This window comes from Talpa europaea, assembly GCF_964194135.1.
Source record: "Talpa europaea genome assembly, chromosome: 7".
Lineage (NCBI taxonomy): Eukaryota > Metazoa > Chordata > Mammalia > Eulipotyphla > Talpidae > Talpa > Talpa europaea.
Window position 1 is genome coordinate 120,171,142 of NC_140074.1, and position 23,083 is coordinate 120,194,224.

Below are 23,083 nucleotides of genomic sequence, written 5' to 3' on the forward strand. Positions count from 1 at the left end.
TCACTGGGCATCCTCGCCCTCCAGCAGGCGGCGGTAGGTGGCGATCTCCTGCTCCAGCCTGGTCTTCACGTCCAGGAGGATCTGGTACTCCTGGCTCTGCTGCTCCATCTCGCAGCGCAGCTGGGCCAGCTGCTCCTCCACGTTGCCGATCAGACCCTGGATCTGGGCCAGCTGCATGCAGTAGCGGCCTTTGGTCTCCTCCAGGCTGTTCTCTAGGGATGCTTTCTGTGAGGGGAAGAAAGAGTCAGAGTCAATGGTGAGGGGAAGGGGATGTCACTCCTGCCCTTCTGGGTCTCTGGACATGTTTCCTGAGAGAGACCGAGCGTTAGGCCCCTGCTGAACTACTGATGGGGCAGGCAACATGGAGAAAAGTTATTCCACTATTCTGGGCCTTCCTTTCTCCCTCTATATAAAGGGTAGAGTGATCCCTCCAGCCCTGCTCCTGGGAAGAGAGGGCAGAACTGCAATGTGGCAGTGCTGAAGAGGGGTGGTCGTTACTGGTGACTTGGGCCAGGGCTGGGCCAGGTCCTTCTTACCATGCTGATCTGGGACTGCAGCTCGATCTCCAGGCCCTGGAGCACCCTGCGGAGCTCTGTCACCTCGCTGCGGCTGCTCTGCACCAGCTGGCTGTTGGAGGCCACCTCCTTGTTCAGCTCCTCTGTCTGAGAGAGGAAAGAAGAGCAGAAAGTGAGGCTCCACTCCTGAGGTGCCCTGGCTGGGAAGTCCAGGCGGAGGCCTGAGGACCATGCCCCACCTTGCTCAGGAACCAGGCCTCGGCGTCTCTGCGGTTCTTCTCCGCCATTTGCTCGTACTGGTCGCGCATCTCGTTCAGGATGCGGCTCAGGTCCACGCCGGGGGCAGCGTCCATCTCCACATTGACATCCCCACCAGTCTGACCCCGCAGGGCAAACATCTCCTAGAAAAGGATGGTAAGAGATGGTCAGCTCACCTCACCTGTCTCCTGACCCCCAGTGTAGCTGCAACCCCACCGGACCCACCAGTCTCCCCACCAACACCAGGGGCGACCTACCTCCTCATGGTTCTTCTTCATGTAGGCCAGCTCCTCCTTCAGGCTCTCGATCTGCATCTCCAGGTCGGTCCTGGCCAGGGTCAGCTCGTCCAGCACCCGGCGCAGGCCATTGATGTCGGCCTCCACGCTCTGACGCAGGGCCAGCTCGTGCTCATACCTAGCAGGACAGAGGTCAGGGTATCAGGCTCCATCCATGAGGCTGCCACAGCTGAAGACCCGCTGGTCCTCTGCATGGACAACCTCACTGTTCCCCTGCCCTCTGCCCTCCATGGTGTCTGCTCACTTAGTCCTGAAGTCATCGGCAGCCAGCCTGGCGTTGTCAATCTGCAGAATGGGCTGAGCATTTTCAATGGTGGCCGTGATGATCTGCAGGGGATGGAAGGACAGGAGGCCTGGTGAGCCAAGAACCCTTGCTCAAGAGCAAAGAGCAGAGAGGGAAGAAAACAGTCTCCCCAAATTTGGAGACCAACTGGCTGGGAGATCAGGCTCTACTCCCCCACTAGTATGGAGTCCCCTAGCTCAGGACATACAGGGGATGCACTCCCGCCATCTCCCACCTCCCCATCCTGGGCCCGAGACTGAGAGGCTAGGGGCACAGTGCAAGGCCTGCTTGCAGGGAATGGGAGATACCTAAATGCTGAAAAGGGACCTATGCCATCAATTGTATGGGTGCCCTTTGCCACTTCCCCAAGGTAGGCCTCAGTCTCCCCGTTTAAGGACCACCACAGCCACGGCCTTCCTCCACTCCACCCGCAGAGCTGCCCTGCCAGCTCTCACCTTGTTCCTCAGGTCCTCAATGGTCCTGAAGTAGGGGCTGTAGTCCTTGGTCTCATTGGGCTGCTGCCTCTGGTACCAGTCCCGGATCTTCACCTCCAGGTCGGCATTGGCCTCTTCCAGGGCGTGCACCTTGTCCAGGTAGGAGGCCAGGCGGTCGTTGAGGTTCTGCATGGTGATCTTCTCGTTGCCAGAGAGGACCCCATCGCCACCACCGAAGCTACCACCGAAGCCACCACCAAAGCCACCACCGAAGCCACCGCCATATCCTGCACCGAAGCCACCACCGAAGCCACTACCCAGGGCCCCACCGAAGCTGCTGCTGCTGCTGAAGCCACCACCGTAGCCGCCCCCCATCCCGCAGACTCCCCCAGAGGAGTAGCGGGTGGAGGAGACAGACAGGCCTCCGCAGGCGCTGGGGGCCCGGCAGGACCCTCCGGTCAGGACAGAGGACATGCGGCTGGAGCCACCACCGATGCCACAGGAGCCCTTCACGGAGCTGGAGGTGAACTGGCGGCTGCAGGAGGTCATGATGCTGAGGAGGGTGTGAGCGAGCAGCGAGCGAGTTGGCAGAGAGAGGAGAAAGGTGCTCTGCGAGGCTGGGAAGATGCTGGTGCTGCCTCAAACCCCAGGAACATTTATACTCACCTGGGGAAGGCGGGGCGCTCCCAACTGCTGACTCGGGTTCCCCGGGATTTCGTCACTCCGGTCCCGTCCAACTCCCTGCTCCGGATTATTCAGGCTGGGGTCCACTCACTTGGCCGTGCGCTGGCTGGGAGTTCCACCCAGCTCTGGGGGTGTGGGGCCGAGAGAAAACACAAATGGAGTGGATCGTGACTCAGGATGGGCGGCAGGAGTTGTCTCTATTCCTGGAGCCCCAGGGGCCAGCGGGGACTTGACACGGCGGCTTTGTGGCGGCTGCGTCCCCAGGCGGTGAGTCAGCAGTGGAAGGTCTCCCTGCCCCACGGTGACAGCCTTGCCCGAAAGAGCCTCAGTGATGGGGACCGGGGCTGTCTGGGACATGGGGCCCTTCTATGCCGGCTCCAGGCGCAGAGCTGGGCCCACACCTCCCTCTGCTTTGTTTGCTGTGTGACCTGAGCTGTCTCCCCGCAACTCTCTGGGTCCGTCTCCCTCCAGTGAAGTGACGTGGCTTCACTGGATGGTCTCCGAGTCCTTTCTAGTCCAAAAAAATCCTGGCTCTTTCCTCTATTGGGTCCAATTCCAACTTCAGAGGCTGCCTTCAAGGCCCCGGGGCCTCCAGAGGGGACATGTGCATGGACATGAACCAGCCAGCCCTGTGGAGTCAGACAAGTGATGACTTGAACCCCCACTTTGCCCCGAGCCCCCTGGGCCTCAGTTTTCTCATCTGTGAAAGGGGTGGACATACCACCAGCCACAGGGAACATGCACAGAGCACCCTGCTGACCCTCCCTGATGGCCAGCTCGCCCTCAGCCTCCCCTTCCAGCCTGGCTGCCCCTCACCTGTCTCCACGCACCCGCCTCTATGCTCTGACACCTCCGTCCCATACTCCTGCCCTCTCCTTTACACCCCTGCATCACTACCTTGGAGCAGCCCACCCCCAGTGCATGTCTCCAACCTCAGGCACCCACTGTGAGCTGTGGGGAGAGAGCCCCCTTCCTGCCACGAGCGCCATGCAGGACCCCTGACCCCTCCAAGGGTTTTCAAGTTCCCACATAGAAAACAGTCATTAATGGGGTTCAGTTCCCAGCAGCATCCTTCTGCACACAGATTCCAGGCTGGGCAGGCCAGCTCCATCCATTCACCAGAGGAGAGGCGGGTGATCCTCTGGTCATCTGCTCACTCAGGTGCTGCGTGAAGTGCTTACATGTGTAACATGGTCTCTGTGCGGCATTAGTCCTGCCACCCACTCACAGACAAGGGAGCCAGATGGGTGAGGGGGCTCCCCAGGACCCCAGTCAAGGTTTGAACCCTGTGCCTCCGCTCACGCAGCGCAAGTCCTTTCCACCAACCTGGTATGTCTCAATCGTACATCGTGGTGGGGTTTTTTTAAGATTTATTTTATTTATTTATGCATACAAGAGCTGGGGTATAAGCCAAAGGTGTGGGGGTGAGAGGATCACCAAAGGCAGAGTGGGGAGCAGAATAGGCAAATTGACTGAAATTCACTGCTGAGGGCAGCAGCAGGGAGACAGGAGAGGTCTGCTGTGCCATGTGGGTCAGCTCCCTGGCTGGGGATCAAACCCGTGCCACGGTGGCTGGCTATAACTTGAGTGATAGCTTCATAGTGCTGAGACTTTAACCCCTACACCGCTAAGGAGGCCCACATCATGGTCTTGAACTAACCTTGGGGAGTAGGGATTCAGAAGGAAGCCCAGAATAAAGGGGGTGATCAGCCCGGTCACTTGGCTTTAAACTGCGCAATCAGGATTAAAACCCAGAGCCCAACCCTGCTATTCCATGAGGCCTTGCAGGCAGGGATGGACCATCCCCTGCCCCATGGTGTCTGGGACAAGCTCTGCCAGTGGTGGGCATGACCTTGGCACTGGGGCCTAGAGAGAGGATGGGGGCTGGTGGGACCAAAGACTGAGGCCTCCTCGAGGTGTTCTGGGGGGACCCACAGAGCTGGCCACCGCCTTGCTCTGAAGTGTAGGTGACAGGAGTCGAGAGAGGACTTGCTTCAGCCTGAACACTGCTGGCTGATACCCCTGGAACCCCATCTCCAGGGCCAGGCCCGGAGGAGAGAAGCTAATGTTCCCCTCCCTGACCCAAAATGTACAGAGGGACCCCTGGAATCTTGGACAGAAACCCCACAGTCTCAGATATGGGGCCTGAGGGTCAGGTCCATTCATAGACTCAGAACTGGAAATAACCTTCAGGGACACCAAGCCCAAGCAGAGAGAGGGACAGTCTCGTCCCAAGTTAAAAGCACAGAAGCAGAAGAGCAGGGGCTCCAAGCCGGCTCCAAGCCCATAACCAAGCTTCACCCCCACTCTCCCAGTACCCCCCAGGAGGGTTTTCGAGTTCCCCCAGGGGAACCAGACTCCCCTGTAGAGTCAGCTCTCTGCCCCAGCCCACCCGCCCCGCCCTGCTGGAGGAGTCGGGGTGGGATTAGACAAGGGCTGGGCCCTGACGGTCTGGGCACCTGTGTGGGCTGAGAAGCTGAGGGAAGCTGCCGACCAAGCCCGAACCACTCAGTCCACACCACAGACCAGCCCCACCGCCGGGCACGGGCCGGGGGTGGGGGTGATGACTTGACTCTGACCCTGGAACTTATCATCTGACCAAGGAGGGGCATGTTAAGGCTGGGGAACACAGCATCTCGTGGCAGGAAACCTGGGGAGCAGGGGCCCCACAGGACACAGCTGGTGGGCGTTATCCCACCCGAAGCCTCAACAGTAAAGGGGGGCTGCCCTCCCAGCCCTAAGCCCCCAGAAGCTCCCCCAGAAGGTGCCTGGAGTGATGAGGAGGAGCTCCAGCAGGGCCCACAAAGGCCTGACTTGGCAAAGAAGGAACAGGGGGGCTTTTCCCTAGGGTTGCCCTAATCCCAGGGCCCAGGACAAGGACTCCCACCCACCTGGCATCCCTGCAGGCGATGGGTTCCTCCCCCACCCCACCCCATCTCGGGTATGAGGTCACCTCATACCTGAGCTGGACGGGAACCACTATTGGCCAATGCACGCCCCGACTTGTGTGATGAACCCCAGCCCGGAGAGCACCAGACTCCCCGTGGGAAGCTCTCGACCCTTGGCAATCAGCACTCCCTGGAGAGCCTGCTGTGCGCAGCTTACAGGCTCCCAGGGGATTCTGCTGACCAAGAGGCCTTGCAGGGGCAGAAGGGAGGGAAAGGAAGCCCCAAAGAAACAGAAGGAAAGGGGCCCCCAGGACCTGGTGGCAGCCAGAGTCACGGCTTCAGGGCAGGATGAAGAAAGAGAAGATTCCCCACGAGTCAGGACAGAGCAGCCTGGAGCTGGCCTGGGGCGGGAGGGGGGACTGGAGGGAGGAGCAGAAAGGGTAGGAGAGCTGGGAGGGCCAGAGGGGGCTGCGGGGGGAGTGGTCAGGGGAGAGTCAGACCTTGGGGAAAGGCTCCACCTCCCTGAGGCTCAGTTTCCTCTTCTGGGAAATGGTGCTGTAACTCCACAGACACGTTAGAGGATCAGAAGTGAGAGGAATAACTCAGGCGCAGACCTGCGCTTGTCACTGCGTTTATTCAGCGCTCATTTGTCAAGTACCTACTATGTGCCATGCACTGCTGGGCACTCAGGGCATACAGTCTGGTGGGGGGGGAGGGATAGAGTAACACCAATTCTGTGGGATCGTGTGGTGAGAGGAGGGGGAGGGCGGGGGAGTCTGCAAGGATGGTCCAGGCTCCTGGGGAGGGAACACCCGTCTCGGGCGCGGGCGCTGGCTTGGTGACAGTCCCGGGGCCAGGACAGGCCTGGAGTTCACTGACTGCGAGCACCAGCCCGCCATATCTGGTCCTCTCCCCTGCTTCCATGCCTGACCCCCTTCTGAGGGTAGGGGCTGCTCCATCATGGAGGGACCCTCAGCCCGGTCAAGCTCGGTCTGTGCCTGGAGGCAAGACCTCCCTGCTGCTGCCCACTGTTCTCTTCAAGCCCACAGCGTGGGGAGGCACAAGAAACACCCTGCGAGGGGCTAATGGAAGATTGTCAGCACCCCACTCTGCCCTCCTTACCACCCCTAGACCGGGGTCCTTTAGGCCCCAGAGATCTGAGCCTCCAGCGCAGAGCCCGTGTCCCTTCGCCCCCACCCCCAACCCCAGCCCCACACAGGTAGGCGCCAAGCGCCGCAGCACCTTGGGCAGCCTTCCTGTGGGAAGCGTGGCCAGGTCACCCTGCCGGTGGGTGGGGGTGGAAGCTGAGAGTCCCAGGGGCTGGCCCAGGCCAGGAACCGGGGTGTGCGTATCACATGACAATGGATGAAGCTCCGAGGGCAACTGCAGGCCAACACGGTGCAGATGCTGCGAGCCCCTCTGGAGAGTCCCACAGCTGGACCCCGACACCTACTACAGGCACGTGTTCCCAGCAGCCTGGGTCAACTCCCCCAAAATTCTGCATACCATTCACAAAGGGGACCATAGGCCCCAGTCCCTAGTAGCCCCTCCAGCCCAGGCCTGGGACTCAGGAAAGGGTGGGTCCAGGGCCATCCAGGGGACCCTGCCCCCCGTGTGATAACCGCTTCCTCTATTGGCTCAGCTCTGCTGCCCCTGTCATGGCTTCCCAAGCACCCACTCTGCGGGCAGGGGCCTCAGCCCCAGCAGAGGGGCACCGTCCAGGGATGTCTCTGCACAGCCTCACGCGCTGACCCCTCCTCACTCACCCCATTAGCAGGAGTGGACCTCTCTGGGAGAGATTCCCCTGAATCCCCTGCCTGAGAGCTGGGGTGGTGCTGGAGGTGGGGCTCACCAGCTCCTCTTCCCAGAGATGGGCTGCCCCACCCCTGGCGTGCCGGGATCCAGACAAGGACTGAGTCACAGCTCCTCGGAGCCTCAGTGTCCCCTTCTACACAATGGGGCACCCGTGCTGCTTCCGGGACTTCCCGATAAATGACGTCACCCTCTGGATGAGCAGGCCTAGGCCAGGGCCGGTTCTTCTAGTTGTGGCTGAATGGGGGGGGGGGGGAAGGTGGGGGACAGAAGGGAAAGAAAGGAGAGGGAGCCCAGGGTGGGGGAGCATTACCTCCTTCCCGCCCTCCATCCGGCCCTAACTGTGCCCAGGAGGCAGAGCCACACTCCCCGCCCAGACACTGCAGGCCCAGACGCCAGGAGCGTTGGGATGACGTCTGTACCTGCAGCATCTGGGAGGGGAGTGTGGGCTCCTGGCAGAAAGGAGCCCACTGTCCCATGTCAGGGCCCGAAGGGCCGTTACCTGGGTTTCATCACACCCTTTGTTTACTGCGGTTTCCAAGGTAGAGAAAGGGCCGGTGACCTCGCCCAAAGTCCTCCCCCCACACACACTTCATAGAAGGGCTCAGCCCCCAGGCCTTGGGGCTTGGGGAGGTAGGAGCAGGGGGCTCAGCCACACCTGCCCCCTGCCTGCCCCGGGCCCGCCTTCGGCTCCGGCTCCGGGTGTTTGGAGGGCCCTCGTCTGATCTGACTCTGCAGCGGCAGCCAGTCCCAGGCTGGCCAGTGAATTGGGGCAGAGGCACTCCTCCCCTCTGTGCCCCCTCCGCTCACCCCAACTTCTTAGAGAAAATTAGACAATAAGACCCGCCCCACCCAGCGCCAGATTTACTCAAGGGGAGTCCTGGGAGTGGCTAGGGCAGGACCACCCTTCCCCTTCCCGGGCCAGTTTCCCACCAGCCCCTGCTGCCAGGCTATGGCCCCTGGGGCCAGGGGGAGGCAAAGTGCCAGAGAAGGTAGCACAACCCCCCCCCAGATCTACAGTGGCTCTCCAGCCCCATCCTTGCAGCAGCTGACCACTTGAGGAAACACCCCCATGAGAGGGCCCCCTTGCTCCCACACTTCCAGGGGGCCCGCAGCTTCCCTAGCACAAGTTTCCAGTTCACATTCCTGGGGTGGAGGCGATGGGAGTATCCCGAGAGACCCACTGACCTTTTAGGGTTCCCTGAGACTCACACAGGAAGCTGAGCCCAAACATGCAGCCGGCCCCCACCTTCCCTCTGCCCTGCGCCTCCCCCAGGACGCCCTGGCACTCCTCTCGGTCCTGACCCCCTCCCGCCCGCTTCGGAGGTGGACACTACCCCCAGGACCTGGGGGCGGGGGGGGGACTTGCTGGCTATGTCGGCCTCCCGCTCTCACTTCATCCTTTTATGGGTGAGAAAATGAGGCTCGGCAACAGCCCGAGGTCACAGACCTACTTAAAGGGCAAGAGGCACCTGAGGCCCCCAATATGCTGACCACACCTTGGATCTGGTGCTGCCCGGACACCCTCCCTCAGCTCTCAGGCCCTTGGCAAGTTCAAAACGCCCAAGTTCTGCCCAGTTCTACACTCTGTTCCCCTCTAAGATGTCCCCTCACTCCAAATCAACAACAAGGGGTGAAGGGGTGTTCGTGGATCCCCCCCACTCCAATCCCCCCTCTCCACTCCATCGCCCACTCCTCACGGGCCCACTTCACAGGCCACAACCAGGACACATTTCACGTCTGAGTGAACAAGCTTTATTGGTCAGGCAGGGCCGACGCAGAGGGGAGGCCGAGCCGGGGAGGCCGGAGGCTGTGGGGGCCGCGGGGGCCCTGGGGAGGCTGCCTCCCGGCCCGGGGCGGGGTGGGGGGCGGGAGTCAGTCAGGGAGCAGCGTCCTTAGCGGGTGGTCTGGTGGACCTGCTCGCGGGAGGAGATGACCTTGCCGTCCTGCACCTCCTCCACGATGGTGCGCACCTGGCGGGTGGTCACGGCTGCAGGAAACCACATCCAGGTGAGCAGGGCTGAGAGACCCTCGCTCGGCCCCCAGCCCCAAGCAGAGCCAGCTTCTCCCCCGCTGCCACTGGTGTCTCCCCCAGTGCCTGGGCTGGTCCCCCAACAGCACGTCACGTGTGCCCTCCTGCCCTGGCCGCTGCCCTCGCCCTTTCTTCCCTTCCCTCTGTCCCCGTGGATGTTTGGTTCTGCCGCTGGTCCTCCCGCCCTAGAGAGGTGCCCGGCAGGTGGGGAACGGGTCTATCTTGCTTCTCCACCATCTCCAGGGCCTGGACTATGCTCTGTCCTCCCCCATCACCCTGTGACCTCCAGGCCAAGAACTAGGTCCCCCCGTCACCTAGACCCTAGGTCTAGGACCTTATCTGCCCCATCAGACTGGTGTCTGGGGACAAGGACCAATTCCCTTTCTCCCACAGACGAGACCCCAGAGACAGGACGGCTCCTGCTCATCTGCAGGGTCTCGAGAGTAAAGACCACGAGGCCTCTAACTCCTCTAACTCCCCATGAGCTAGGACCAGGTCTCCCTATCAGACTAGGCTCTCCAGAGTAAGGGTCATTCCCCTGCTCACCCACTGTCTGAACAGAAAGTGTCACCCTCCCGAGTCCCCTGAGAAAAAACCCTGAACCCTAAATGGGTCCTTTCCCCCACCCCTGCAGAGAATCAGCTGCCATTCCCCGGAGGTCCTGGGGATACCACCCCCCCCAGCCAGGTGCAGATGGTCCCCAACCCCGTGCAGCCCCAAACCTCAAGTAACAAGATCCTTACGTTCTTTGGGTTTGTAAGACAAGCTGCAAAAAAAAAAAAATAACACACACACAGAGGAGATTAGACGTGGGTTTGAGAAGCCCACCCTTGCCCCACCTTGCCCCAGGGGCTCCCCCACTCACTGGGCGTCCTCGCCCTCCAGCAGGCGGCGGTAGGTGGCGATCTCCTGCTCCAGCCTGGTCTTCACGTCCAGCAGGATCTTGTACTCCTGGCTCTGCTGCTCCATCTCGCAGCGCAGCTGGGCCAGCTGCTCCTCCACGCTGCCGATCATGCCCTGGATCTGGGACAGCTGCATGCAGTAGCGGTTCTCCGTCTCTGCCAGGCTGCCCTCCAGGGATGCTTTCTGCAGGAGGGAGGGAGAACCAGGGATGAGCACGGCTGGTGTATGCCCCATCAGGGGCCCTGCACATACCGCCACCCTGCAGGGGCCCACCATGCTGAGCTGGGACTGCAGCTCGATCTCCAGGGCCTGCACGGAGCGCCGGAGCTCGGAGATCTCGCTCTTGCCGCTCTGCACCAGCTCGCTGTTCGTGGCCACCTCGCGGTTCAGCTCCTCTGTCTGCAGACAAAACACAGAAGGCAACGTGAACTTGGGGTCTCACGTCAGAGGTCCCCACAGCCTCCCAGGCACCTGGGGCTCTCCCTGCTCTGCTTCACACCCCAGGCACAGCTCTCTTCCTCACCACTCCTGAGCCTCTCAGACACCCTCCCCAACAAGGTCACCCTGCTTCTCCCCCACATTCCACTGCCTGAAGCCAGGAGTCTTCGGAATGCTAAATTTTGTCTTTATTCGCTACCAGTGGGAGGCAAGCCTGAGAGCCAGCCAGGCCTGGTAGCCTGATTCCTTGGCATCAAGGTGGCCTCCCCAGCTCTGTGCCCTCTGCCTTTACTCCCAGTGGGCTTCCCCCCCAACCCCGGCCCCAGCGCTAGCCAAGCGCCAGCTACACATGCTGGTGACCCTGTTCTTTGGGGTCCACGAGGCTCGCTGAGAATAGAGTTCCCCAGGACCCCCAGCGCTGAGCTCATTGCCAATGGTCAAACCTTGCACCCCACCTGCAGGAGAGGCCTCTGGCCCCCAGCAGCCCCACCTTGCTGAAGAACCAGTCCTCAGCATCCTTGCGGTTCTTCTCCGCCATCTTCTCGTACTGGTCGCGCATCTCGTTCAGGATGCGGCTCAGGTCCACGCCTGGGGCGGCGTCCATCTCCACGTTGATCTCACCACCCACCTGGCCTCGCAGGACATTCATCTCCTGTGGAGAACGGGGTTTGTGGGGGGCTCCAGGCCTTGCCATCGCTCACTCCCAGCCTCCAGCCCCTGCTAGGAGCCCTCTTTGTTCTGCCTCTCCTGTGCCCGCTGACCTTCCTAAGGACTTTGTCACCTGCTCGGTGTGGGCTCTGCCTCCACCGCAGATTGGGAGTAGCATGAGACTGTGGACTCTCCAAAACATCCCCTCTGGTTTCCAAACTTCTACTTAGGGTCCAGATTTAAGGGTTTGAACTGGGACAGCAGGGAGACCTGCTTTATCCCCTGCCTCCTGAGAGCAGCCAGGATGGGCAGGAGGGGGCCTGCAGGCCCCGGAGGTCTCCGGATTCAGTGAATCGAGCAGGTGGAACGTGGAGGGGGCTGCCCTGCACACCAGTTCCAGACCTCGGGACTCGGGGCTTTGCAGACAGAACAGCCCCGTGAGGTGCCCAGCCTCGGTGCACCTGCCTGCCCTCTTCCCACAGTCTCTGCCTTGGCACAGCCCAGAGCCCTGCCACCCACTGCACAGCCTCTCTGACCTGCTGCCCCAGCCCTCACCTCCTCATGGTTCTTCCGGAGGTAGGCCAGCTCCTCCTTGAGGTTCTCAATCTGCATCTCCAGGTCAGCTCTGGCCAGGGTCAGCTCGTCCAGAACCCTGCGCAGGCCATTGATGTCCGCCTCCACGCTCATGCGCAGGGCCTGCTCTGTCTCGAACCTGCAAAGGAATGCAGGGAATTAGGTCTAGACGCGTAGACTGGCAGGTCCAGGCTGGGCCCAGCACCTGCCTTCCCCAGGACTCAAAGGCCTTGTAAGCAATGACAAGGGAGTGGAGTGGAAGCAAACTCCAGCCGTGGGAGCCGGAGACCACGCCGGGCCAGGCCTCACAGCCCCCTGCTCCCTAACTCTGTCCTCCTGCCTCCTACCCCCACCAACTCTTCTTCCATCACCTTCCTGAGCCCAGGGACCTTCAGAATGGGCCGCATCCTGGACTTAGAGGTGGGCTCTCAGCAGCACCTAGGGCTTTCCTACCCCTAGTCCTGGATCAAGGAGTCCTGGGGAAGGGTGCCCCCAGTTCCTCCCCCAGCCTGCTCTGGCTCCAAGCCCACTGGCTGAGGCTCACTTGGTGCGGAAGTCATCGGCAGCTAGGCGGGCGTTGTCAATCTGCAGCAGGATGCTGGCGTTGTCCACGGTGGCTGTGAGGATCTGGGGAGAAGGGGCAGCCTTGGGTCATTGCGTGGGGGGAGATCTGCCGGGGTCCTGGAGGGGGTCTCCCCGCTGCAGGCCACGATGTGGCTGCTTCCCCAGGAGCCCTCCCTTCCTGCCTTTTGCTGAGTGTGGTGGTTGGTAGAGGCAGTACCAGCAGGACTCAGATGCCCTGAAACTTGCTCGCACCCTACCCCTAGCACCCTACACACACACACACATACATACATACACACACACACACACACACACACACACACACACGTCTGCCTCCATGAGGGAAGATGGCAGGTTGGGAGTGCCCAGAGAGGACGGACGATGGTCCCTGGCAGGAGCTGCCCCAGAATCCCAGAAAGAGGAGGGGATGTGAGGAAGCCTCCTCTTTCACACTGGGGGACACGATGCCCCTGAGAGATTCCCCAAAAGGAGGTTAAAGGAGCCCTCATTAAAGAGTAGCTTCAAATCACGAGTTAGGACCCTGGTGAGTCCTGACCCTGGGCTCCAACAGGCAGTCTGGCTCCCTGAGGTTTGCTGAGGAGGGCAGCAGGTGGGATGGGGAAGCCAGAAACATGCCCAAAGAAGGCACACGAGACACTTCCTAAGGTCCCGCCCTCTCTCTCCTGCCTCCTCCTCCCCTCAGGTGCCATTGGGAGCTCACTGAGACCCCCATCTCGCCATCACTCCAAACCCTCTCTTGCTCCAAGGAGAGAGGGGAACTCATATCCAGCCCCTCATGGGCCCGCCCTCCTCGGGCATCCACTCAGACTGTCCCCCAGACCCATAAGGGGGCAGGAAGCTCATGAGAATGGAACCGAGGCTCGAGGGAGCCCACGATGCCCACGTGCCCCTGGGCCAGACTGCTGACCCAAGCAGGAATGAAGCATACAGGGGCCCCAGGGCAGGCTCCAGAAACCAAGCCAGAGCCAAACTGCCCTGGATGACCTGAGACAGCCCCCAGGCTAGACCCGAGGCCTCAGCCAAGGGCCGGAGCCCAAGGGAGTGGAATGAGGATGGGGAGATGCAGCGCCCCCGAGTTCCCACCCACCCGCAGGTCCTACCTTGCTCTTCAGGTCCTCGATGGTGTGATAGAAGTGGCTATAGTCCCGGGCGGGCCCCGGGGCCTGCTTCTGGTACCAGTCGCGGATCTTCACCTCCAGCTCCGTGTTGGCCTCCTCCAGGGCGCGCACCTTGTCCAGGTAGGAGGCCAGGCGGTCGTTGAGGTTCTGCATGGTGGCCTTCTCGCCTCCAGCCAGCAGCCCATCCACAGACCCAAAGCTGCCCCCAAAGCTGCCGCCATAGCTGCCCCCCGAGCCGAAGCTGTAGCAGCTGGAGTAGCTGCTGCCCCCACCGAGGGCACTGCCCAGGCCTCCCACTGACCCCAGCCTGCAGGAGCCAGCACCCAGGCTGCCGGACAGCCGGCAAGAGGTGCGGGACGAGCCGCCCCCAAGGCCGGAGGAGCCCTTGATGGAGCTGGAGGAGGTGAACTGGCGGATGGTGGTGGTCATGGCGGCGGGCAGGCACAAAGCAAGAGGGTTCAAGGAGAGAGAAGCCCAAGGAGCATGTTGCTGCCGGGACCCGCCTGCCTTCTTTATAGGCCGGCAAGTGGGCGTAGCGATTACAACAGGCTCGCTCCTGGGTTTCCATTCCCCTGGGCTTTCATCACCGCTGGCCGCCTGCCAGCTCCCAGGTGGCTGCGGGCCCCCTCCCCTCCCACCAGTGGGGCTTTGCCTCATTTCTCTGAACCCCCGTGCTGGGCGTCGGCATGAACATGCGCGTATCTCTGGTCTCGGGCTGTCACCTGTGATTCAGGCAGGCCCTCCAGCTATGCTTTCCCATGACCTAATAGGGGAAGAGGAAAAGCCAGGATGTCACCGTCCCCAGGCCCTCCCAGGCAGCTGCCACCCCAGCCTGCCCACCTGGACCCTGCGTCTGGTGGGGAAACAGGCTGGGGAGCCAGGCAGCCCCAGCCTGAGGTTGCTTCCTCGCTGCATACGGCTCTGGCCCCGAGCTGCGTGCTGGGGAGACCAGCAGAACCAAGACGCTGTCTTGCCTTGGAAACCAGACCTGAGCTCCGGGCCCACCACACCACACAGGAGCGCTGCCAGGTCTCAGACGGACACCCTCACAGATAAGGACAATGGGGCGTAGAGAGGAGCAGTGTCTAATCCGTCTAACTCCAGAGCTGAGCCGGCAGGGCTGCCTCCTTCACCCCTCCATGCCACAGCACCCGTAGTCCTCGGGGTGCTGGGTGCCCTGGCCCCCTCTGCAGAGCCCCATCACCCAGGAGACCCTCCAGAGGCTGATCCCATCTGGTCAGTTGACTGCCCTGCCCCATCCCTGGGACCCACTGGTGAGCCAGCCTCCTCTTGAGCCTTCCCCACCTCCCTCCTACAAGTACTGGGCTAGGGCAGGCAGAAAAGGAGCTTCACTTGAGGATAGGAAATGGCAGGCTGGGAGGGGAGGTCCACGGGGAACCGAAAGAGATGTGAGGGGCATGCCCCTTCCACTTCCTTCAACCGCTCCCCCTCTTCCCCCCACGGTGTCCCAAGGTGGGGACCTTTACTGCAGGTCCTGCTGGGAACCCTAAAGGACACTGGGCCAGGTCTTCCTGAGACACCCCCCCAAGTCAGTCCCCTGCTTCCAGCCTCCTCTGGAGTCTCCACCGGACCAGGCCCCTGGGGGGGCTGGAGCCCGCCCACAGCCCCGCCCAGCCAGCCTGGGTCGGGGTCTCAGCAGGCCCGCTGGGCGGAATGCGGTCGTGTCTCAGACTGCCGGTGGCTTCCCCTTTCCAGGCAGGCCCAGACAGCCCCTGCCAGCAGCTGAGAGAGATTCCCCAATAGCCCAGCTGCTGCCAAGCCACCAAAGCAAACAGGACGCCCCCCACGCTCACAGGCACCGCCGCCACCCCGCCCCGCACACACCCCCGGCCGGGCAGAGCCGGTCTGGTTTCCTGCGCTGACTGTGCCTGTGCGGCTGCCACCTCCTCTCCCCATCAGCGCTCTGGACTGCTCCTTCGGAAAGCCCCCCGCCCAGCCCTTCTCCCTCTGATCCTGAACCTGGGCCCGCCCTGGCTGAGGCAGGGCAATGTCTGTAACAGGTGTGGCTCCCAGGAAAACCTGTGGAGCCCTCCCAGGGACCAGCCCTGGCAATGGAGACCCAGGGGCTGATTCTTAGGAGCTTTCCCAGCCAGACGTATGTCCCAACTCCCCACGCTCTCTCCTTGCCTCCCTCCAGGGTCCTCCCGAGGGCCCAGACAGGTGGGGCCCAGGTTGGCAGGTGACAAACACTCTCCCCTCCCCCCACCCCTCCCTCCACACTGCCCTGAGTCGACAACCAAGCAGATCACACCAGGCATGAAACTTCAGGCAAAGCTTTAATAGCAGTCACTGAGGCAAACCCAGGAGGCCCGTTGTGAGGGCTACAGGGACAGAAAGGCCACAGCTCCTGGCCGGGGGTGCAGTCAGGCACTTGGGGTGTGGCGGTGGCATGCTGGGGGCTGGAAGCTAGGAGCTGGAAGCGAGGGCGGCCCTTGGCCCTCGAGGCTGGGCAGTTGCAGGCGGGAAGGGCTTCAGTGGGTGGAGCGGTGGACCTGCTCGCGGGAGGAGACCACCTTGCCATCCTGCATCTCCTCCACGATGGTGCGCACCTGGCGGCTGGTCACCGCTGCGGGCAGTGGAGGAAACACAAGCAAACTCAGGCCAAGGCCCTCCCCCAGTCTCCCACTGGGAAGGTCCTCGGCCTCCCCCCACTGCCCGCCAGGCAGGATCGGGCAGGCTCTTACCTTCTCGGGTGGGCTGTGAGGCCAAGGACGAGGAGTACTGGGTGGCCAGGCTGCAGGGAAAAAGGACCGGTCAGCCCAGGGATGCAGGTGGAACCCAGCCCCCCGGGGCTCCCTACTGGGAAGAGGCATGGCTGGGGAGGTTTGGGAAGAGGTCCCTCCCAAACCAGAGAGAAATCACAGCGAAGAATGTCCACCACAAGAATCAAAGGGCCCAGTGAGACAGGAAGAAGAAACAAGGAAAGAGGACATCCCAATCCTAGGCCAGAGGCACTTGTGGCTAACCAGGGATTTACAAGAAGCTGAGCAAGCGGATTTTCCATATCCTAAAGGGCCCAACAAACCAACTCAGTTAAAGCAGGAGAGGCTGTGGCTGGACTACAGATGGACTTCCCCATCATCAGAGAGCAAAATGCAGGATTACATAACTAACCACGGCGACTCCAGGACACTGTCAGCACCTTTATGGCCGGGCCCCATCAGCCCTCCCAATTCTAAACCAGAGCACCGCCAACCCGGGTAACGAGGTCTCCAACCAGTCCCCGGAGCCAGAAACCCAGGCATTACCCACTCCATGCGCTCACTCAACATCCACCGAGCCCCCGGAGAGCCATGCTCGCCCCACACTCCAGCCCTGCTGCATTCAGCTGTAACACACCTGCTTGCACACTCCCGTCCCTCGCTGCCCTCCCCCACCACACAGCGGGACTTCTCTGGCCCCTGCTCCCACTGTCCGCTCCACCCTCCTTCAGGGCCTCCCTGGCTCCACCGAGACCCCTCTGATCTGCTCTTCTCCCTGCAGCCAGAGTGGAGGTTCTAAGAACTCCTGAGGATCACACCCCTCCCGGGTAGACACCGGGAGCATCTAGTCCAGATGCTTTAATTCGACCTTCTGTGCTCAAGTCACACCCCAGCCAGTGCTCTCAGTTTCACCCCTGCAACTCTCCGCGGCCTCCAGCTTTTGCTGATGCCTCTGCCACAGGCCCCTGCTGCAGGGAGTAGCTCTGGGCCCACCCCATCAGGGGCCACTCACTGGGAGTCCTCGCCCTCCAGCAGGCGGCGGTACGTGGCGATCTCCTGCTCCAGCCTGGACTTCACGTCCAGCAGCACCTGGTACTCGTGGTTCTGGCGCTCCATGTCACAGCGCACCTCACACAGCTGCTGCTCGATGTTGCTGATGAGCCCCTGCAGCTGGGCCAGCTGGGCCCCATAGCGCGCCTCCGTCTCGGCCAGGCTGCCCTCCAGCGATGCTTTCTGTGGACCAATGTGAAGGCAGCTGGGTAAGACCAAGCTGGGACCCTTCCCCGTAGCACAGCATGCAGAGAAGGGCTCCAGCTTGTGTGGGGCTGTGGGCTGCTGGTATGTGGGGCCAGGACCAAGGCAGACAGGATGAGTGGGGTCTGTGCAGTGGGGCCCACCCTGGGGTGATGGGTGCAGGACAGGAGAGGACGGAGGCCCTACCATGCTGAGCTGGGCCTGCAGCTCAATCTCCAGGTTCTGCACAGTGCGGCGGAGCTCGGTGATCTCTGTCCTGCTGCTCTGCAGGGCCTCCGTGTTGGTGGCCACCTCCCGGTTCAGCTCCTCTGTCTGCAGGGGGAGGCAGGGTGGGCCCGGGGGGTGAGGGAGGCTGAAGAGGTGGGGCAGAGGACAGCTGCCGCGCTGAGCCCTGACCACCCAGACCTGCTCCCCCAGCCCCTCCCTGGCCTTCTCCATGGAACCCCAAACACACCTGCCCACGGAGACCCCCTATGACCACGCCAGAACTTAGCACATTCACCCTGCACTGGGGTCATCAGCATCCATTACTCCCACTGAACTACAGGCCTGGCTGGAAATGGTCACAGGCCTTACTCTTCTCATCCAGGGCCCTGCAGGCGCCCAGGGTGTCTACCAGGTCACGCTTTAAGCATGACTTAAATACACACACCTGTGCATGGTGCAGGCCCCGCCAGGGTGAGGCCCAGGTGTCTGCCCCAGGACACAGCGAAGGGTGTGCTGAGGCCTCTCTGAGCCTCGCAGTTTGCATCTCACTCGCGGGCTTGGTCCATCTGGTTTCCAGATGACCTTCCCGCTGGGACAGCCGTGCTCAGCACACAGCACACACATGCACACAGGCGCACACCCGCTCACAAGCAGCCACCCACCTTGCTAAAGAACCAGTCCTCGGCGTCCTTGCGGTTCTTCTCCGCCATCTTCTCGTACTGGTCGCGCATCTCGTTCAGGATGCGGCTCAGGTCCACACCAGGGGCGGCGTCCATCTCCACGCTGACGTCCCCACCCACCTGGCCTCGCAGGGAGTTCATTTCCTGGGCAGAGAGGAGAGCAGGAGCTCACGCAGGGCCACCCTGAGGCCTGCCTTCTCCACCTCGGGTTGCTGGGTGCAGATGACAGACAGACAGACAGACACAAACAGGCCTGTAGCTCCTCAGCCTGAAGGTGAGGCAGATGTCACCATGTCCCAAACGTGCAGGGCTGTGGAAGTCAACAATCTCCCCCAATACATACTCCGGGTCCACCCCCAATGTATGCTGGGACAGGAGAGATGGCAAATCCCTGTCATGATAGGGGCCGAGCCTGGACAACCTCACCCACTGCCCTGACCGCCTGCCATGTCCCCATCACCAGGCATATAGCCGGTGCCCAGTATCAGCGAGGCCAAGCCAGGCCTCGTGGGAAATATTAGCCTTCTGGGAAATTCAATATACGACCAGCCTCAGAGCTAAGGGGAGACACTCTAGGGCTCCTGCTATGCAGGGGTGAGACTCCCCCAGCTCAGGTCAGCTCAGAGGTCAGCTGAGAAGGAAGCCACCAGCTCATTTGTCCTCCTGCAGGGTCGTTGGCCCCCATCCTTGGGCCAAGCCTTGGAGTCCCTGGGACCCAGAGCTGTTTGGAAGAGGAGGGGGAGGTGGCAGAGTGGTGGGACAGACCTTGGTATAAATCAATATGGGTCAGACAGACCAGAGGGAAGGCCCTGTGCAGCCCTGGAGTAATCCCTCGACCTCTTTGGGCCTCGGTCTCCTCACTAGCCAGGAAGAGCAAGCATCCCTCTCCCAGTGCTGTCTGGGTATCGGCTGAGATAATTGCTGTGAATCACTTGTAAAGTGCAGATGTTTGTTGTTGTTATGACTATCACCACTGCAATTAATTATAATAATTAGCACGCTGGCTCTTAGACTGATTCGCTCATTAGTTAGTTAACTGTCACCACGCAGTGGGCTGCGCCTGGAGGGACAGGGGAAGCGTCCTCTGGGGGAGAGGGCCCTCCAGGCCACAGGAGGGCCCTCTGAGGGCCTCCAGGCAGAGCCAGGACTCCACCAGAGACCAGATCAGGAGCAAAAAAACACGACTCTGGCCCAGGGAGTCAGAAGCCCCAGCCTCGCTTGCCCCAGTCCAGTTTCTCCTTCACTCCTGAGCTTCCCCCACCTCCTCATGATTCTTCTTCATGTAGGCCAGCTCCTCCTTCAGGCTCTCGATCTGCATCTCCAGGTCGGTCCTGGCCAGGGTCAGCTCGTCCAGCACCCGGCGCAGGCCGTTGGTGTCAGCCTCCACGCTCATGCGCAGGTTCAGCTCTGTCTCGTACCTGGAGGGATGCAGGCGTGAGCCACGGGGTGCATGAGGACACCCCTCGTACACACAGGGGGTCTGTGGTGTGCAGGCCAGACCCCCACCCACCCTGGAGCAGACTCACTTGGTGCGGAAGTCATCAGCAGCCAGGCGGGCGTTGTCGATCTGCAGCACCAAGTTGGCGTTGTCGATGGTGGCCGCCAGGATCTGAGGGACACCGGGGCTCGGTGAACTAACACCCTTGGCAGCCCAGGAAGGTCCTACCACACCCATTTGCAGTCCTTTTGAGAGGGGGTCAGAGTGAGGGATATAGGGGCCCTATCTTCTACCGGAGCACCTGCTGGAAATTCACGACCCTGTCAAAGCCTCGAGGAAGGGGCTATGATACCCAGGCACCGGTAACCATGATCCCAGGAGAGAGACCATATGCAGACCTCTCCCACCGCAGGGTCACTGTCCAAGCTGCCAGGACCTCACTCCCTCTCTCCCAACTGAATTCACCTCTAGGCTCGGTTGCCACCTCCTCCAGGAAGTGCTCCATGATTCCTTGCATGGGTCCCTCCTTCCTGTCAGTTCCTCCCCACCTATCTCTCTTTCACAGCACTTCTCCCAGATGCAATTTTTTCTATGACTTTTTTGGTTGCTTCCTCCTCCACTGGATCCCAAGCTCCAGGGGGCAAGGCCATGTCTGCCTGTTCTCTTCAGAATCTCCAGCCCTGGGTACAGTGCCTGGCCCAGAGTCAGCCCCTAAAACATTTGCGTAATTAAGTAATTGATTGATTAACTGATTAATTAATGAGGCTATGATCAGCCCACTTCAAACCTACGGTGCAGTTGTCTTTTGCCACTGGGTCACGCAGGAGGTTCGCAAGAGAATATTGGAGGGAGGAGATCAGGGAGGAGCAGGGGTGGTTATTATTACTGGCACAGTCATTGTTATCCTGAGAAGTGCCAGGAGAGGCCCCTTGACAGGGCTGTAGGGGTGGGGGTGGGGGAACAGAGCAGAGAGGAGGCCTTGATGGAAGTGGCATTTGAGGTGGTGAAGGCTGAGGGCTGAAGTGTAGACAGCATGGTGGGGAGACCCAGCAGGTAAAAGCAGCCCCAAGGCTCCTCCTGAGCCTCAAAGCCCACTGGAGGCCCTAAGTTCTGTGAAATAAGCCTGGGACAGGCCCCCGGGGCCAGTTTGGTACTGGCCCTGGGTCTCATTGGGCCTTTCTATAACCTGCAGACCCGCCCCCCACCCACCCCCTGCACAGGAAACTGCTTGGCTCAGCCAGCACAGTTGTGAAAACCCCTGAGGGGGGGTGACTCAGAGGGATAACTCCGGGGGTGCATGTGGGAGTGGGGGTGAAGAGCTGGCTGACCCCAGAGCTTGGAATGCTGACTCACCAGGGCTCCCCTGGGTTCCCTGAGCCCAGACCAAGCCCAGTATCTGATCTAGCACTACAAGCCTGTCTCTAGGGGAAACTGCAGGAATTCCCTGCTCGGAGGTCCCTGCAGGAGCAGGCCAAGCCCCCTGCAGGGCAGCACAGGCTTGCTTCTGCACCAGGGAATGAAGAAGCCTGTCCCCCCTAGGGGCAGTCAACCCCAGCCTAGTCTCCCCCAGACCTGGGTAACAGACTCCTTAACCTCTCACCCACCTCTGGAGGTGGGGGGGCAGCACTGTAGGACCCTCAAGATCAGGGCTTGTGCAGAAGATCTAGTGCCACATTTACAGAATGCCAAGGCCATGTTCTTAGAGGTCACAAGTGTGTGTCTGTGTGTGTGGTCTCCTCCATCAGACTAAGAGAAATTCCTTCCCTTGGGAGTTTCCAGTAGAAGCGAGAAGACAACTCCTCCTTCAGGGACCACCCACCCCCACCCACCTCAAGACCCTCAGAATGACCATCCTGGAGGAAGGAGAGGGACCCACAACAAAGGCAGCCACAAGAACATGCCAGAATCAGTGACACCAGCACCATGAAGAGAGTGTAAACTGAAGGTCAGATGTTGAAGGGACTCCAAGCTCTGAAGATAAAAGGCAAGAATAATGCATCCAGGAGGGCTACCTGGAGGAGGGAAGGCAGGCAGAGAAGCAGACACAGGAAATGGAATAGTGAGAAGATTTGTTCCCATCTCTGCACATTGGCCTGTGCTGTCCTTTCCACCCGGAGAGTTATCTGCTGCCTTCAAGGTTCTGAAGTCCTGCTGCTCACGCCTCCATCACCCACCCCAAGTATGCTCCCCCAGAAAAGGATGTCCTCCAGGCCTGGAGCCAGTGAGGACACAGGACAGGGTTCCAAAGCAAGTGAGAGGGTGGATATAAGGATGGATATATGATGTAGACCTCGGACAGAAGAGATGTCCCCAAAGGGCCAGAGTTGTGCAGGAGTGAGTCAGAAGCAGGTTACTGAGGACAGAGGACAGAGGGCAGGGAGGCCCACCTTGCTCCGCAGGTCCTCGATGGTCTTGAAGTAGTGGCTGTAGTCGCGGGCTGGCCCCGGGGCCTGCTTCTTGTACCAATCGTGGATCTTCATCTCCAGGTCGGCATTGGCCGCCTCCAGGGCGTGCACCTTGTCCAGGTAGGAGGCCAGGCGGTCGTTGAGGTTCTGCATGGTGGCCTTCTCGCCGCCCCCCAGCAGAGTATCTGACATGCCAAAATTGGAGCCAAAGCCCCCACCCAGACTGCAGGTGTAGCCCCCACCATAGCCGCTCCCCAAGCCCGTCGAGAAGCGAGACGAGGTGACCGACATGTTGCCACAGCTGCTGCCAGCTCCCAGAAGGCTGGGGGCCCGACAGGCACCCCCGACACGGATGGAAGATGCCCGAGAAAAGCCCCCGCCAGGCCCACACAGGCCCTTGACGGAGCCGGAGGTGGAGAACTGGCAGATGCTGCTGCTGGTGGTGGCCATGGTGTCCACAAGTCAGGAGCAGGGTCTGGTCTGGAGAGAGACCCCGGCGGCCCTTTATAGCCAGGCTAAAGGGGGGCTGGATCCCTGACCCTTGAAGTCAGAGCCAAAACCCCAGCCATATAATTTGCTTCTGTACCAGCCGCCCAGGGCCTGGGGCCAGGCTGGACACAGTGCACCCCCAGGCCCTCGCCTGCCCAAGCCTGGCCTGGGCATGGTGGCCTCTGAGCAGTCCATTGTCTTCTCAAAAACAAACCTGGGGTTGGAACTGCAGCCCCGGGGGAGGGTGATCCTCCATCCTCAGACGCAATTATGAGCTCATTCTTGAGGGGTGTCAGTAGAACCCAGCCCTGAGAGTCAGAAAGGGCCCAGAACAAGGCTCTACAGGCCTGCAGCCTGGAGGCGGGCCTGGCCCCCCACCCAGCATTCCTAGGCTCCAGGCGAGGGTGGGAGGTTCAAGGT

At 61.1% G+C, this 23,083-nt stretch overlaps 3 protein-coding genes across 4 annotated transcripts; all 3 read right to left on the reverse strand.

Moving 5' to 3' along the window:
* Window positions 1-2,335, reverse strand: KRT16 (keratin 16; the record flags this gene model as incomplete). The annotated part of the gene is made up of 6 exons (XM_084237124.1): window positions 1-225; window positions 537-662; window positions 755-916; window positions 1,031-1,187; window positions 1,314-1,396; window positions 1,808-2,335. 6 exons carry the CDS (start codon window positions 2,333-2,335, stop codon window positions 1-3), a joined length of 1,281 nt encoding a protein of 426 aa, XP_084093250.1.
* Window positions 2,336-8,960: 6,625 nt separating this feature from the next.
* Window positions 8,961-13,896, reverse strand: KRT17 (keratin 17; the record flags this gene model as incomplete). Of its 2 annotated transcripts, XM_084237120.1 has the most annotated exons (8): window positions 8,961-9,160; window positions 9,946-9,968; window positions 10,068-10,288; window positions 10,379-10,504; window positions 11,034-11,195; window positions 11,747-11,903; window positions 12,309-12,391; window positions 13,450-13,896. In XM_084237120.1, the coding sequence occupies 8 exons, from the start codon at window positions 13,894-13,896 to the stop codon at window positions 9,066-9,068; spliced, it is 1,314 nt and encodes a 437-aa protein (XP_084093246.1). In that variant the 3' UTR covers window positions 8,961-9,065. The 2 variants fall into 2 exon arrangements, with proteins under 2 accessions (XP_084093246.1, XP_084093245.1); XM_084237119.1 differs by lacking the exon at window positions 9,946-9,968 and having other exon boundaries at window positions 8,961-9,204.
* A 2,063-nt stretch (window positions 13,897-15,959) lies between these two features.
* Window positions 15,960-22,648, reverse strand: LOC311173276 (keratin, type I cytoskeletal 42; the record flags this gene model as incomplete). The annotated part of the gene is made up of 8 exons (XM_084237134.1): window positions 22,157-22,648; window positions 19,858-19,940; window positions 19,593-19,749; window positions 18,314-18,475; window positions 17,631-17,756; window positions 17,203-17,423; window positions 16,173-16,222; window positions 15,960-16,054 (listed from the first exon to the last, which is right to left on the reverse strand). Exons 1-8 carry the CDS (start codon window positions 22,622-22,624, stop codon window positions 15,960-15,962), a joined length of 1,362 nt encoding a protein of 453 aa, XP_084093260.1. The 5' UTR covers window positions 22,625-22,648.
* Between the last annotated feature and the right edge of the window lie 435 nt (window positions 22,649-23,083).